At 59.2% G+C, this 15,215-nt stretch overlaps 1 protein-coding gene across 28 annotated transcripts in view; it reads left to right on the top strand.

The window, feature by feature from the left end:
• CACNA1G (calcium voltage-gated channel subunit alpha1 G) overlaps positions 1-15,215 on the top strand; it is a 62,588-nt gene that overhangs the window by 45,800 nt on the left and 1,573 nt on the right. For 10 of the 28 annotated variants that reach the window (XM_059996751.1, XM_059996767.1, XM_059996753.1 and 7 more), the window contains 9 exons: positions 5,623-5,774; positions 6,534-6,643; positions 7,334-7,467; positions 7,728-7,798; positions 7,932-8,010; positions 8,105-8,226; positions 8,563-8,948; positions 13,594-13,733; positions 14,054-14,223. In XM_059996751.1, the coding sequence (XP_059852734.1) occupies positions 5,623-5,774; positions 6,534-6,643; positions 7,334-7,467; positions 7,728-7,798; positions 7,932-8,010; positions 8,105-8,226; positions 8,563-8,948; positions 13,594-13,733; positions 14,054-14,223 (1,364 nt within the window). Of the gene's footprint in view, positions 1-513; positions 568-5,622; positions 5,775-6,533; positions 6,644-7,333; positions 7,468-7,727; positions 7,799-7,931; positions 8,011-8,104; positions 8,227-8,562; positions 8,949-9,648; positions 9,793-11,696; positions 11,832-13,555; positions 13,734-14,053; positions 14,224-15,215 lie in introns of all 28 variants that reach the window. The other 18 variants (XM_059996749.1, XM_059996750.1, XM_059996766.1 and 15 more) reach the window with 8 other exon arrangements.

The raw sequence follows: 15,215 nt of genomic DNA on the forward strand, positions 1-15,215 counted from the left end.
CAGCAGATCTGGGCTAGGGGCCCCATCGTGGCTCCCTGTGGACCGCTGAGGCTGAGCAGGCGTACTGCCCCCGGCAGCCATGCTCCCACGCCGCCCCTCCTGGCAGTCTGCCCTCTCAGCAGGACAACTGCAGATGGAACTCTTTTGGCAGGAGGCACCCGTGGCCCTGCCTGACCAGCTGGCTCCCCTTCCGGGGTCTGCAGCCTTCTCAGGTGCTGCTGAGGCCGCAGCACGGGTAGGAGTGGACATCTGTTCTGAGGACAGGCTTCCTCCCCTCCCCATGCCTCCGACTCCCTGCCCCTGTGACCCTGATGAGCTGGCCGAACTGCTCAGCTTCCTCGAGTGCCCTGTGCCCGAGTCTGGGGCTGGCGCTCAGGACGAGCCGCCCTTGCTCAGCACGCCCTATTCACAGGAAGAGTGAGGGTCAGAGCCCAGGGGGAGCAAGCTGCTGAGGGGGCCCTGCCCAGCCCACCTGGTCCGGCCAGTGACCGATGTCGTGTTTCGTTCTTTTAGATCTAATGCTGGACGATGTAATTGCTTCCGGCAGCTCAGCCAGCGCGGCGCCAGGTACTGCGTCTGGGGTTGTGGGTTCCAGGGTGTGGCCCGGGCAGTCAGGCCCGCCTCATGCGTGCCGGCATCCTCTTTGCTCCCTCTCCATGGCTCACTGATTCTGTCCTCTCAGGGTGAGGGCTAAGGGTCCCTGGGGTGCCGGGCTCCATGGCATCCCGTAGGCCTGTGCTAGCTGGACAGGAGGTGAGGGCCTTAGCACACCCCTCCATCCAGCTTCTCTTGGTGGACGCTCCTTGTCTGGCCAGGCTTCCGAGGCCCGAGCTCCCAGCCCCCTGCCACCTCCTCCCAGGTCACACTGTTCGATTATCAGAGCGGCAATCTCTCCTGCCTCCTTATGTCTGAAGGGGATACTTTGATCCGAGCAAACAGGATAAGAGGAGCAGAGAAGGAGCGGATTTGTTTTAAAAATGTAACGATGAATAATTGAACAGACTCATTAATGGTCAAGTAATTGCAGTGGCCACGTCATCGCTACGAACAGCAGGAATTAGGAGTCAAAGGCCCGAGTTAGCCACATGCTTCTCCCCCAAAAGCCAAAGATTTGGGCGTGAGTTGGGTCATTCTCTTTGAGAGCCGTGTCCCTGGGAAGGCCTTCCTGGTTCTGCCTGTCCTCCCCTGGTCCGTTGGCCCCTGCTCTCCCAACACGGCCCCCAGACAGAGGTTCAGAGGTTTTGAGAATCTGTGACAGAGTTGTGGCGCCTCGTTACACCCTCTGATGTCTCCACCCAGCGGTTCCCAACCTGTTCATCCCCGTGGGCCCCCCTTGTCATCTCCCCCAACAGATTTTAAAAGACTGTCATTGAAGTTGAGAGCACTTCAATTATGACTTTGTTTCACCGTTTTTATTAATCAACGGCACATCTAATTGCTAATCAGAGCTTCTGAGCTGCTGAAGCTTTCGCACTGAACGATAGCAAAGAAAGACCATTTTGCCATTAAATTAGCTTGTGGGGTCTTAGCACAGGCATCTGATTTCTTATAAGCCTTTAGAAATATTGAGAAGAACCTAAGGACCCCCACGTGGCTGCCTCCTCAGGCGCCTGAGGGACTGGGACTCCAGGCTGGGAACCATGGGCTGTACCTTTCTCCACTTTTCCGCATTCTCCCAGGAGCCTGACTCCAGCAGACGCTGCCCTGTGGTGCTGGGCTGCCTGATCAAAGGGGACCCCCTGAGCTGCCATTTGAGAGGTCACCCCTGAGGCCCCGGGTGGGTCGATATCTCCTGTCCCCGCGGTGCTGAGCTATGATGTTTGGCATTGAGAGACCAGCTGTGGGCTCAGGAGGCTCTAGCTGCTTTGTGTCTGGATTGCCTGGGCCCCACACCCCAGAGTCAGGCTGTACTGTGAGTGCCTGATGTGTTAGGGAATGAGAGGAGGGTGAGGGGACGTGGCCTTCAGCTTTTCCCTCACGGGTTCACCTGGTCTGTAGGCTGACGTGTCTGCACATACCACACTCATGCCAGGATACCACAGGGCTGGCCCACAGAGGCTTCTCCCCCAAGAATCAACCCGTGCAGATTCCCGTGGCCCCCGAGGCCGTTCTCCTGACATACCCACTTAATGCTAAACACTCTCCTTACTCTCACACTGCACCCCCGCTTCCGGGGGTATTCTGCCATGCTCCTGTTGGCACAGGCAGGTATGTACACTGGTTACAACAGTGTCTTACCCTTCCAGCTGGTAATGAAGACTCAGAGACCCCAAACAAGGGCTCACATCACCCCATATTCTTCTTTCCCAAACCTTGTGTTCTGTGTGGTCCACACTAGAGCTTTCAGATTTCACCGTGCCTGAGAATCACCCAGAGGACATATAAAAACACAGATTCCCCACTGAGCCCCACCTTAGAGATTCTCACAGAGTGGTCCAGGGTAGGACCCGAGCATCTGCATCTCCAATCAGCTCGCAGCGGGTGGCGATGATAGTGCCTCCGTCTACCCAACGGTGTGATGGGGATGACATCACACCCTCCAGTCCGGGGCTGCTGGAATCAAACACGTGCACCATACCCCCCTGCCAGCACCACTCCCACCCTGTGCTGCCCCCAGCAGAGGCGGAGCAGACATATCCCAGGGAAAGGCAGAAGGGAAGAGTCTTTGATTATCAGGAAAATGGTCCTGACCAGACACCTGGGTCCAGCCCAGCTTCCAGGTGGAAGGAGAGACCGGGGCTGCCGCGCAAGCAAGGCAGCCTCAAGCGATCACTCAGCCTCCAGCACCAGCTCTGCTCCCCTCGGCCTCCTGGGGCACCTACCTCCACTCACCCTCTCTCCTTCCGTCAGGACCCACTGATCGGGCCGGGCCTGGCTATAGCAGCTGAAGGTGGCCTCTGTCATGGGGGCCTGTGTCCCTGGGAGTGACCCCTGCCTTCCTCCTAGCCCCACCACATTCCTTTGCAAACCCTCCGCCCTGGCTGTGCCTCGCGCTCCCGGGGACCCCTACTAACTCACTGTGCCTGTGGTTCTCACTCACAGTCTTGCACCCCCTACTGCACCTCTCCTCTGCTCCCGCCCCTGACTGGGGGCTGGGCAGTCCTAGGGGTGCCCTTCTCCCCGCTGTCTGACTCTGGTATTTTCTCCACCTAAGGCGGCTCATACTGGTAGGAGGCAGGGAGATGGGGCCAGGGCTGCCGACGTGCCAGTGACCACTGGTCAAGGCCCCTCCTGGGCTACAGCTGGAGCTGTCAGAGCAGCACACCCACCCGAGGCTCCTCCCAGGGGTTCTCAGTTTCTTCTCTGAGCCCAGTTGCTTGCCTGTAGAACCGAGGTCCGGGAGCAAAAGGGGCGTGGCATCATTCAGAGCCCAGCAACAAGAGCCTTCGGGCAAACTCTTCGAGGGCACCCTCCGGGCCAAAGCCCCAAGGCTTTGTGTCTAAACCCTCCTGGCAGCTGGTGAGGGACTGGGGCTGGGAGTTCAGGTTCCGGCTCGTTGCTGCCTCCCAATGTGTAGATAGCTCACTTTTTGACGGGCCTCCTTCTCTCCCGCTGTAAAGCAAAGGGTTTGGCGGAGGAGACGCTTATCAGGTCGGCCCTGGTACTCTTTGGACCTGTGCTCTAATGGGGGGATTTCTGGCAGCCTGGGCACCTGCTGGTCTGGGGTCCAGGCCGAGGGTAGAAGGGCTCTGGACAGACCTCAAGGGCCTGGGACCGGTCGCTGTGAACAGATGCCCTGCTTCAGTCGTCCTGCCCCCACCTTCCCTCTGGGCCTCCACCCGTTCCTCAGACTCCTAGAGCAAGGCCAGGAGGTGGTGAGAGCAGCTCCATCTGGCCTGGGGCTGCCAACACAGTCAGACTGGGGTGACAGGGGAGGGGGGGACTCTCCCGACCTCTCCTCTGCATTGTCTCAGCTAATAACGGGGCCAATAATGAGCCACTCTTTCTAACCTAATTGTGTTCAAACATTTCAGTTAATTCTCCATCCCTAGTTTAGCATAATGGGATCGGGTGCTTCCGGCACTTATGGAGGTCAATGCAGAGAGAGAGTTCCAGCTGCTTAGGCAACGCTGGGCGCCTAGCGCCCTCTGGTTCTGTGGGTACCGAAGGAAGGAAGGAAGAGGCTGGCTCGCCCAGTCACCCTCCACGATAGCATCGCTGTGTGGATGACCTGTGGCCTCCTGCTGTCCCCTGACCCCAGCCGCTCCACCCCCATTCCCCTGGGGGCCGGGAGGGCTGCCTGAGCAAACAAAGCCACGGTTGACTGGCCCATCTCTGGAAACAGAAATATGGCCCAACGCGCCGTACGGTGCACCAGAACACTTGGGGCTCTCTGCCTCTCGGTTATCCACACCTCAAGGCCGATGCTGGTGCGTGGCATCTGGTGAGGCTGGACGGGCAGCTCTTGGGTACTCTTCTGCCTTTGGCCTTTGGTGGGGGCCCACCCAGGCCGCTCCCCGCCTCAGTTTACCTCTCTGTTAATAGTCCTGCATGGGAAAGGACAGTTATAACCAAGCTGGCCTGAGCCCAAAGCTTCCTGCCGCCCCTGGCACAGTCCTCAGAGGCTGCAGCCCTGGCTCGCTGGCTTCCGCCCTAGACCTCCTGAGGGGGAAGGGCTGTCTGGGACCTGAGGCTGCCCCAAGCCTCCCCACGGGGCGCCTCTTCTTTCTTTGTGGCTGCCTGGGGACCCAATCTGTCAGCTGCCTCTGATGACATGTATCCCCAACTTGGCATGGCCTTTCCTCACACGTGGAGGAAGGGCCCCCTGTAATCTCCCGCCCCCAGATTCATTCTGCCTGCTTTAGTAGGTCAACCTTCTGGCACCATGATTTTTATAACTAAGTGGTTCACTAATTACGAGAGAAATACGATGCCTCTGACAGATCTCAGACAGTGCTTCCAGCCCAGCCTGCAGGGGAAGCTGCCCCGGCCCCCAGGAGCAGGCTGGGTACAGCCTCATTAGAAACTGGGTGAGCCCTTCAGGTGCGCCAGGGCAGAGCCCTGTGGCCGCCCCTCCTCCCTCCCCCACGTGAGGGTTCAGGAGGCCCAGACCCTGCCCCCGCCCCCGGAGGCCCTCTCAGTGGGTTGGGGCAGCCAGCCAACAGGATGTCCAATTTCCAATCTCCGGTTTTATCTCCAAATCCCAGCTCTGTGTAACCTCCTCTGCTCCCCTCGAGAGGCTGAGCTTGGTGGGGGAGCGAGAGCCTTCCCCTCTGCATTGACGGAGCTTCCCCTGAGTCCAATAAGACCGGTCGTTTTTCATCTACTGATCTGGCCTTGCTGCAGAACATCAAGTTGAGGGTGTTCCGAGGGGCTGCTGGATTTGGGAGGCTGCCTCGGGAAGGGGGCTCACCTGGTGTCTAATGTGGGTGGGGAGCTCTGCATGTCCTGACCCCTTCTTTGCCCAACTGCAGCCAGTAGAGCAAATGCTTGGAGGGGTGACCCTGAGAGAGCTGGCCCTGCCCCCAAAGGGCAGTGCGTGGAGGACGAGGATGCTGATGACGCTGGAATGTTTCTGGCATTGGAGGCTGGTGGCTGTGAGGGACTGTGGGTGGAGGGGACGCAGGGGGCAGGGCCCGATGGCTGCTCTGTTCCCCCCTCCCTGCCCCACTGCCCCACCAGAGGCCCAGTGCAAACCCTACTACTCGGACTACTCCCGCTTCCGGCTCCTCGTTCACCACCTGTGTACCAGCCACTACCTGGATCTCTTCATCACGGGTGTCATTGGGCTGAACGTGGTCACTATGGCCATGGAGCACTACCAGCAGCCCCAGGTAGGAGCAAGTGACTGGCCATCTGGACCCCACCTCCAGCCATGGGCCTGCCAGGTGAATGTAACCCAGCCTGAGCCAGAGCGCCTCCGGCGAGTGCTGGGTGCCCTAGAGGGGGTCCTCTTGTACCCCTTGCAGTGACCCTCTGAAGATCGGTCTCATCTTGGTTTTACAGATGAGGACACTGAGGCTCAGAGAGGTTAGTTGACTTGATCAAGGTCACACAGCTAGGAAGTAGAGGACCTGGTTTCTTCACCCAGCAGATATTTATTGAGTATCTTAAACGCACTGGACCTTTGAGGGTAAAGAAGGCGGACCAGTGCCTGCCCTTCTGGAGTTGAAATTCTCGTGAACATCCAGCTCCAAACCTCCCCTGTGATCTTGCCACCTCTCAAATAAGCCTCCGTCAGCTGCCTTCCACGTCTCAGTTTTCCCATCTGTAAAATAGGGACATTGAATTGATAATGCAAAAGGCCCCTTCCAGTTCTAGCATTCTGTGCCTTCCAGCACATTCTCATGTGATCTCCTCACTGACCCTCAAGGAGAGAGATCCTTCAACATGAAGTTTGGATCGTGCATGTGAATGAGAACCCTACTCTACCCTAGAGTGGTGACCAATGGTCAGCCATCATGGTGGGAAGAGATGAAAGGCCCCCTTAGACTCACCTTGTCTCCCAGATCTGGGAAGAATGATAGAGGGGTCAGGGCAGGCATCGTCCCTGGGCCTTAAGAGACCCTGCATCTTGCCTCCATCCCTGCCAGATCCTGGACGAGGCTCTGAAGATCTGCAACTACATCTTCACTGTCATCTTCGTCTTGGAGTCAGTTTTCAAACTGGTGGCCTTTGGCTTTCGACGGTTCTTCCAGGACAGGTAAAAGAGAGGGGAGGGGAGTAGAGGAGTGGGCGAAAGGGTGTGTTCTCCTGGGGAGATGCCCCGGAGGGTCTAGTGCCTGAAGACCTTTCTTGACTCCGGAGGTTCAGACTGCACTCCAGGGCCTACCCAGGGCTGATGGCGGGCTGGGGGTGGGGGTATATCCAGGGCCTGAGGGATGGGAGGGAAGGGAGGAAGCTTGGCAAGGCAGGGCCTGCAGACACTGACAACTGAAAACCAGTGTGGCTTAGACTGGAGCCAGACTGCCTGGACAGATCTGAATCCTGGCCCCATTACTTAGAAGCGGGTAAGTTTGGGTAAGTTGCTTAATCGCTCTCCGTTTCCTCATCCATAGAATGGGATATAATAGCTGTATCGACATCACAGAGTTGTGAAGATTGTGAGTTCCTATTTGTAAAGTCTTTCAAATAGTGCTTGGCACAGAGCAGATACCATATTAATGCTAGATAAAAAACGAAAAGCAGAGGCCCTCGAGCTAAAGTCCTAGCCCTACCTGTGCCGCCGACTGGCTGTGTGACTAGATAAACCACCGCTTCTCTGCAGGATGGAAAGGCTGGACAGGCTGACCTCCACTCTCCTTTCTGTGGCTGAGAACGTGCCACTCGTGTTGCCACGCCTGCCCCCTCCTCTGCAGTGCCCCCCTCAGGGAGCTGTGTCCTGGGCTTTCAGGTGGAACCAGCTGGACCTGGCCATTGTGCTGCTGTCCATCATGGGCATCACGCTGGAGGAGATCGAGGTCAACGCCTCACTGCCCATCAACCCCACCATCATCCGCATCATGAGGGTGTTGCGTATCGCCCGAGGTCAGTGCCCGGCTGCCTGCCCACCATGGCCACCCTCCCAGGGTGACCTGCCCAGGGGGAGATGGCAGGGCTCAGCTCTGCCTCGCTAGGGACGGGGTGGGTGTGGGCTCCGTGAGCCTTTCTTCCAGCCTCTGCCAGAAGGGAAAGCTGGGAGCTGGGCCGAGGGTGGGGGTGAAGCCACGGCAGCCCGGCCCTGGCTCCACCAGCTGTGTGACCTGGGACCCAGAGGGGCCAGCTCACGACATTGTCCTGTCCTGCAGTTCTAAAGCTGCTGAAGATGGCTGTGGGCATGCGGGCGCTGCTGGACACAGTGATGCAGGCCCTGCCCCAGGTAGCTGGGAGGCGGGGGTGGGTGGGAAGGGTCCTCTCGGGAAGGAGAGGGTGCTCTCCAAAGGGGCGGGGGCTCAGGGAAGCTGGCTGGGAGATCCAGTGGCACCTTTTCCATTTCTTTTCCTCTTTTCCAGGTGGGGAACCTGGGACTTCTCTTCATGTTGTTGTTTTTCATCTTTGCAGCTCTGGGCGTGGAGCTCTTTGGAGACTTGGGTGAGTTGGGGTAGGGAGGGCAGAGGAGCCAGGGCTGGAGACCCAGGAGCTCCCGGACTAACTCGGGCCTCTGTCCCCTTCCCTTCTCCTCCAGAGTGTGACGAGACACACCCCTGCGAGGGCCTGGGCCGCCATGCCACCTTCCGGAACTTTGGCATGGCCTTCCTGACCCTCTTCCGAGTCTCCACAGGTGACAACTGGAATGGCATTATGAAGGTGAGAGCCCACCGCAGCGAGGTCCCTCCCAGGGCTGGCCCGGGCCCCAAGGAGACAGCCCCACCTCTTGGCTCAAGATGAACTGGATGTGAATAAAAGCATGTAACCTTCTGTCCCCCAGGCCGGAACACTCTGGAACTCCCTCTCCCCAGGACATGCTCTGACTCACACTTCCCAGGACGGTGTCTAGTACTCTTCTGCCCACAGGACACCGTCACTCCCTCCTCCTGCCCTTCCTTCTCCCCCTGCAAAGCTCCGTGACACCAGAGACCTGATTTCCCAGGATGGCTCTGTCCGCTGTCCTCACAACCTCACCTTTCTAACCCGCCTCCCCAGGACACCCTCCGGGACTGTGACCAGGAGTCCACCTGCTACAACACGGTCATCTCGCCCATCTACTTCGTGTCCTTCGTGCTGACAGCCCAGTTTGTGCTGGTCAACGTGGTGATCGCTGTGCTGATGAAGCACCTGGAGGAGAGCAACAAGGAGGCCAAGGAGGAGGCCGAACTGGAGGCTGAGCTGGAGCTGGAGATGAAGCCGCTCAGCCCACAGGCCCCCTCGCCTCCGGGCAGCCCCTTCCTCTGGCCTGGGGCCGAGGGCCCCGACAGCCCTGGCAGCCCCAAGCCTGGGGCCCCACAGGCTGCAGCCCATGCTGAAGCAGTCTCCCACTTCTCCCTGGAGCACCCCATGGTGAGCAAACACCCCCTTCGCCTCAAGGGGGTGTGGGACGGAGACCGGTGGCGTGGGTGCTCAGCGGCTCGGTGGTTGGGTGGTGTACAGGGAGCGGGCGGCAAGCAGACCCTGGGGCTCGTCCTGAGTCGTCTGACCCCCTGCCTGCATGTGGAGGGGTGAGCAGGCCCCCGCCCAGCCCCAGAGGTGGCTGCCTGCGCTCACAGCGTGGGGCCACCCCGGCAAGCCACTGGCACACGTGCTGGCTCATCCGTCCCGGTGCCTCCCGTTCGGCCCGGGCTCCCCTTCCTGGCTCTTAGGTTCAAGGCTGTTTTCTGTTTCCTTCCTGTTTCTTTCTTACCCTCTCGCCCTGATTTTGCCAAACCTCTTTCCTTCCCCCCCTTTCAACCTGCCTGATTCCATCTCTCAATCTTTTCCCCTGGTCTCTTCTCTTTCCTCCTCCTTCTCCCCCTGTGGGCTCTTCTCATGTTCCATCTCCCATCTCTTCTTCCTCCTCCCACACCTCTCTCTTCCCCACCTTCCACATCCCCTCCTCCTTCTCTGTCTCTTTGTTGTTATTGTTGTGTGTGTGCGTGTGCGTGCGTGTGTGTGTGTACGTGTGTGTGCACGCGTGTGACCTCTTTCTCTCTCTCTGACTCTTCTCAATCCCCTGCCATGACATTTCCCGTTACTGCTCCTCTGACCCCCACGCCCCTGACTCTCTGGCTCCCCTTATGGGCTGGTCCTCCCCAGGACAGACAGCTGTTTGACACCATATCCCTGCTGATCCAGGGCTCCCTGGAGGGGGAGCTGAAGCTGATGGACGAGCTGGCAGGCCCAGGAGGCCCGCCCTCTGCCTTCCCTCCCACCCGCAGCCTGGGCGGCTCCAACCCACAGGTTACTGTGTCCCTGTGCTGTGCCCCTTCTCCTGACTGTGCTGGGCTGTACCATGCTGTGCCATGCTTCTTGGGACGGGGTCGGGGAGGGTGTTTCCTGCCCATTGGGTGTCTGGGGAAAGAACAGCCTCAGGGCCTCAGTTGCGCTTTGGGCCTGGCAGGAGGCAGCCAGGGCTTCTTCAGGCTGAGATCAACCTCTGGAACACATGGTTGGAAGGTAGGAATGCTGAGATTGGACTTCTGAGGGAGAAGGATACTTGGAGGAGGGGTCTGGAGAGGGCAGTTGTAAGAAAGAACCTGGAAGAAAAGAGATGGATGGAGCAGAAGACACGTTGGCAGTGGGACCTTAGGGGGTAGGGGGAGTGAGGTACCAGATCCAGGGGAGAGGTGCTTCGGGGGAGAGTGCAGGTGGCCAGGGGACCCATTGAGGGACATGTTTTAGAACACAGTCTCCTTCTTCTCCGTATCCAGTGCCCTCCCCCTCCCCAGTCCTCTGTTTGGTGGCTTTTTAAGCTAAGGAAACAGCTGGGCATGATGGGTGCTATCCGTAGCCAGTGGCTTCTGACCTGGTCCTGAGAGTGGGTGGAAGGCTCCAGCTGGGAGTGGGTTCCGGGGACCTCGTGTGAAATAGGACTTGGCTTCCTCCCCAAGCCCCACCCCTTCCCACAGCACCACATACTTTTCTCCCCCAATCCCATTTCACTGCGATCTGCTTTCTGGGGTCCTCTTCCTTCTCCTCTTGGGACCTGTCTGGCCGCCTCTGACCCCCTCCACTTGGAGGTGCACCCCACCAACCCTCCCACTAGGTCAAGGACTGCAGGAGAGCCCCCAGTAGACCCAGAGCGGAAGCAAGGAGACAGGTATCAGCTGGAGGTAGAAAGCCTAGTGTTCCGCGGGCCATGATGGAGGACGGCGCGGGCAAGCCGGTTCCCAGCGCCTGGGACACCCGTAGCCTGATCAGAGAAACGGATGGCGATCCTCAACTAGGAAGGGACCTCGCCTCTAGGGTTCCTGACCTCTTTTTGGGATTCAGCCTCAGATAGACTATAGGGACCTGAACCTGGCAACGACCTAGAACGATCAGTGGGAAAGCAAGTCCCTTCCCAAGGCCTCCCATCCTGAAGGAAGCTCGTGGGGAAGGGTGCTGGGAGAGAGCAGGGTGTTGAGAAGGTGACCAGGCAGTCAGCTCATCTGGGAGGCAGGGCCCCGCTCTCCCCCTGAAGCCCGGCTGCAGATCCCGGGTGAGCCAGACAGACGCTGTGGTGGCCCAAGCCAGTGTGCCCAGTTCAGACCAGCGGGAGGAGAGCGCCTCCCAGAACCTAAGCTGGAGAGGGCAGGCAGAGGAGGGCCCAGGAGGGGAGACGCCAGAACCTGGGGGGAGGCCGAGTTCTGCCGGGCTTTGGAAGCAGAGAGAATAGTCAGGAAGCAGTCATCAGATTGGCAGATTTGTCCCCAGCACTGCCCGCCCCCCCCATGCTGCTGTGTCTGTGCTGGGAGCAGAGAGGCGCTTTGCGGACCTGTCTTCATTTTTTTCCTGGATCTTCCCTCCCCCTGCTCCCTCCCTGGGGGGTGGTAGTGTGGGAGGGGCTGTCAAGGTTCCTGGGGCATCTTCAGAACGTTTCTGTGTCTCCTGCTTTGTCAGTGTTTGCCCTGGCTCTTCGCTGCCTGCGCAGCCTCTCTGGTCAGAGCAGGGGTTTGCGGGGAGGAGGGGAGGCGCTCTCAGTTTACTTGGGAAAGGGGTGGGGAGAGAGAAAGGAGGCCTTTTCTCCTTGCGCTGTGTGACGGGGAGGAGGGGCTCTGTGTGCGCACGCGCGCGTGTGTGTGCGTGTGCGTGTGTGTGCGTGCACACACGAGAATGTGCACTGTCTCTGTTTCTTATGCCTGATCATCTCTCTCCCTGTCTAGATCCCTCTAGCTGAGACGGAGGCTCTGTCTCTGACGTCAGAGATTGTGTCTGAACTGTCCTGCTCTGTAGCTCTGACGGATGACTCTTTGCCTGATGACACTCACACACTCTTACTTAGTGCCCTGGAGAGCAATGTATATACACACAGCCCCCCACTGCTCCCCCTGCCTCCCCAGGGGCCGGGCTGGCTGCAGGGCTCCAGCTCCCTCCCCTCCTCTCACTCTGACACCAGGCCCCACCCAGAGGCAACACTTAGTGCTCTAGGCTTTGCTAGGTCTTTCAGGTTCCCCACGGTGGACAAAGCAATTAGATAAGATTAAATTGGGGCCTTGCCCGGAAGGGCCCAGGGGCAGCAGTTGTGAAAGGGTTAATCCAGACGCCCAGGAGTGGCAGAGCTCAGATCAGAGGTGTTATCAGGCAGCTGACCAAACGGCCCGTCTGGAGGCAGAGTTGGTCTCTGTATGTGGAGCCCCGTGCAAGCCAGCCCTCCCCCTCCCTGCACCCCTCCTTCCCACCTCCGCTTCCCCCCTTGCCCCAACATGAGCCATTCACCACCACGTAGTGGGTGAGAGCCACATCTCTGCTGCCACCACCATGCCCTTCTCCACCTGGGGGGCCGCTCCTATCTCCCCGTCACTGTCCCTGTGTGTCCCCACGTCCTGGGGCGATTCTTTGTGTTCTGACAGCTTCTCCACCCTTGCCCGGTTCCCCCGTCCCCATCTGACTGTGGGCAGCCCCCTCCTTCCTGTCTTCCCCCTCCTCTTGGGACTTAAGGAGGGACAGGGGGCCCCTCCTCACAGCGGGGCTCTGTTGGGGCAGGGCCTTGACCTTAGGGGTTCCTGGGGGTCTTGGAGTGGTTGGCAGAAGTGGAGCCTGGGGCTGAGAGAGGAAGTAAAGGATCCAGACTGCTTTCTGACACAGCCATTCTCAGGCCTTCTGGGGCTACTTAACTGGCTGGGCCCACATCAGGACACGAACCTACAGCCTCTCTGAGAGCCAGGAACGGACAAGGTGATGCAGAAATCTCTTGGGAACAAGCCTTGTCTCCCTCCAGCTGGGGTCAAAGGCTGATTATCGCCTTTCTTTGAAATAGATTAAAAAAAAATCCACTCCCATCCCCAGTCTGTCCACGAAGGGAGGACCTGAGCCCATGGTACCCAGGCCTTGCTCCTCACACACCACCTGCCAGAGTCACTGTGTAATTAAAGGGAGGTGGGGAGGGGGCTGAACCAGCTGTGACACACTCTTAGTGTTCAGCCGTCACTCAGCTCACGTGAGCCCCGCCCTTGTCCAGTGCTGGGTGTTGGGGCTGCCTTAGGACTTGGATGGTGAAACAGCCTCCGTTCTGCAGGCAGTCCCGGGGCTGCCTTGTCTCCTGCTCATTAGGAAGGCCCTCCCCTACTCCCCAAGCCCCAGCACAGCGATCGGGATGGGGGGCTGTTGTTAGCTTTTAACTCTCCACTGTGCAGCGTCAGAGACTCTCAATGGGGCCTTGAGAATGAGCTCTTGGGCTGGGGGCTGGGGGCTGGGGGCTGCTCTCCCTCCTTTGGACACCTCACCCCTCTGCCATCCCCTGTGGAAAGCTCCAAGATGATGCAGTATGAATAGTTTTCTGGGGGCAGGGCATCCTCCTACCCCCTTCCTCCCTGTGTATGGGGGGCTCTCCATGTGTCTGTCCCTTCTCCCCGACCACACTCATCCCATCACCATCTTGTCCAGGGAGGGGATGGGGGCCAGGGCCTTGGCCGGGGGGGTGGGGTGGGGGTGGGCTTCTGGTTACTGTTGCCAAGCTCTGCCTCAGTTACCCAATCTGGATGCCCCCTCTTCCTCCCATCTCCCTCCCCTGTTCCCTTTGCAGATGGAGTCCCACACTGAGGAGGTGCCCGTCATGCTGAGACCAGATCTGCTGACTGTGAGGAAGTCTGGGGTCAGCCGAACGCACTCTCTGCCCAATGACAGCTACATGTGCCGGGATGGGAGCACTGCCGAGGGGTCCCTGGGACACAGGGGCTGGGGGCTCCCCAAAGCTCAGTCAGGTACCAAGGCTGGGGGCAGGCCAGCTCGGCTCACACCAGGAGATCCGTCCTTGCTTAAGCCCAGTCCTGTCCTCGGGAAGTAGGGGTACTGAGGCAGACAAAGAGGTCTCTCCTACCCCTGAGGAGCCCCCAGCCTGAAGGGGTCAGCCAGCCCCCCGCTGAGGGAGCCCCCGCCTGAGGGGAGTGGCTTTCAATCCAGGGTGGGGGTTGGGTGGTGAGGGTAGAGGCCCCGGTGGGGAGAGTGGACGGGAGGGACTCAGGTGGGAGCCAGCACACTGACTCTCCAGTTCTTCTCTCTCCCCCTCCCCCTTCCCTCACAGGCTCTGTCTTGTCCGTTCACTCCCAGCCAGCAGACACCAGCTACATCCTGCAGCTTCCCAAAGATGCACCCCACCTGCTCCAGCCCCATGGTGCTCCCACGTGGGGCACCATCCCCAAATTGCCCCCACCAGCCCGCTCCCCTCTGGCTCAGAGGCCACTCAGGCGCCAGGTGAGCAGGTGTAGAGGGTGGACACGGACCGGGGCTGGTCTCTCTGCTGGGAATCCTAGGCTGTTGGTGGTGACCAGGGTTGCCACTTTCATTCTCCCAGCAAACATTTATTGTGTGCCAATGATGTGCCAGGCTGAGTTCTAGGTGCCAGGGGCACAGTTCTAGGCAAAGCAGAAGTGGTCTGTGTCCTCTTGGAGTTTGCACCCCCCCCTTTGTTTCGCCGAGGAGGCCCGGAGACCAGAGGGGGCCATGGTTGTCCAGGGACACACGTCAGGTTGGAGGTAGAACCTGGTCTCTGGACTCCCTTTCCGTGGCGCAGAGCTGCCTCCCTATTCTCTGTACTTCTAGACCTAGCTAAGGGGCACAAGGCACGTTTTAGATGTCTCCACTTTTGGCCAAGCCCGGCGCCTACCTTCCAGAGCCCACACTCCAGGGGCACAGAGCAGAAGCTCGTGTAGCCAGGTGAGGCTTGTCTGCCCCCACTGTGACGAGGCCACTACCCACGCCATGTGTGCCTCATGTGTGAGGATAGCTACGTGAGGATCTGCTCAATCCAGCACATCTGGGGAGCAGGAACTGTCCTCATCCCTTCTGCAAATATTCGCTGAGCAGCCTCCATGGCCGGGCACCGGGGACATGGACACATGAGACAGCCCCTGCCCTCTGGAGCGCATGGTATAACAGCAGGGACATACACCCCATCAGGTCATTGCAGCAGCAGGTCACAGGGTGCTCACGTGTGTGGTGCAGCAGGGAGCAGAGGAGGAAGGGGTCAGTTTTACTTTGGGGTGAAGAGAGGCGGGTATTACATCACAGGGTACCTGAGCCCATGCAGTCAAGGGATGCTCGCCATTTGGGAAGGGTATGTAAGGCCCAAGAAATAGCCTGTGCAGAGGCTGGGAGGTGTTGTGAGCAACAGCTGGGGAGCAGAGCTGGCCCAGTGCTTTCTTGGATCTGTACAGAGCGATTCCTGCAGGCTGGGGGGTGGGGGT

Source organism: Delphinus delphis, chromosome 19, assembly GCF_949987515.2.
Source record: "Delphinus delphis chromosome 19, mDelDel1.2, whole genome shotgun sequence".
Classification (NCBI taxonomy): domain Eukaryota; kingdom Metazoa; phylum Chordata; class Mammalia; order Artiodactyla; family Delphinidae; genus Delphinus; species Delphinus delphis.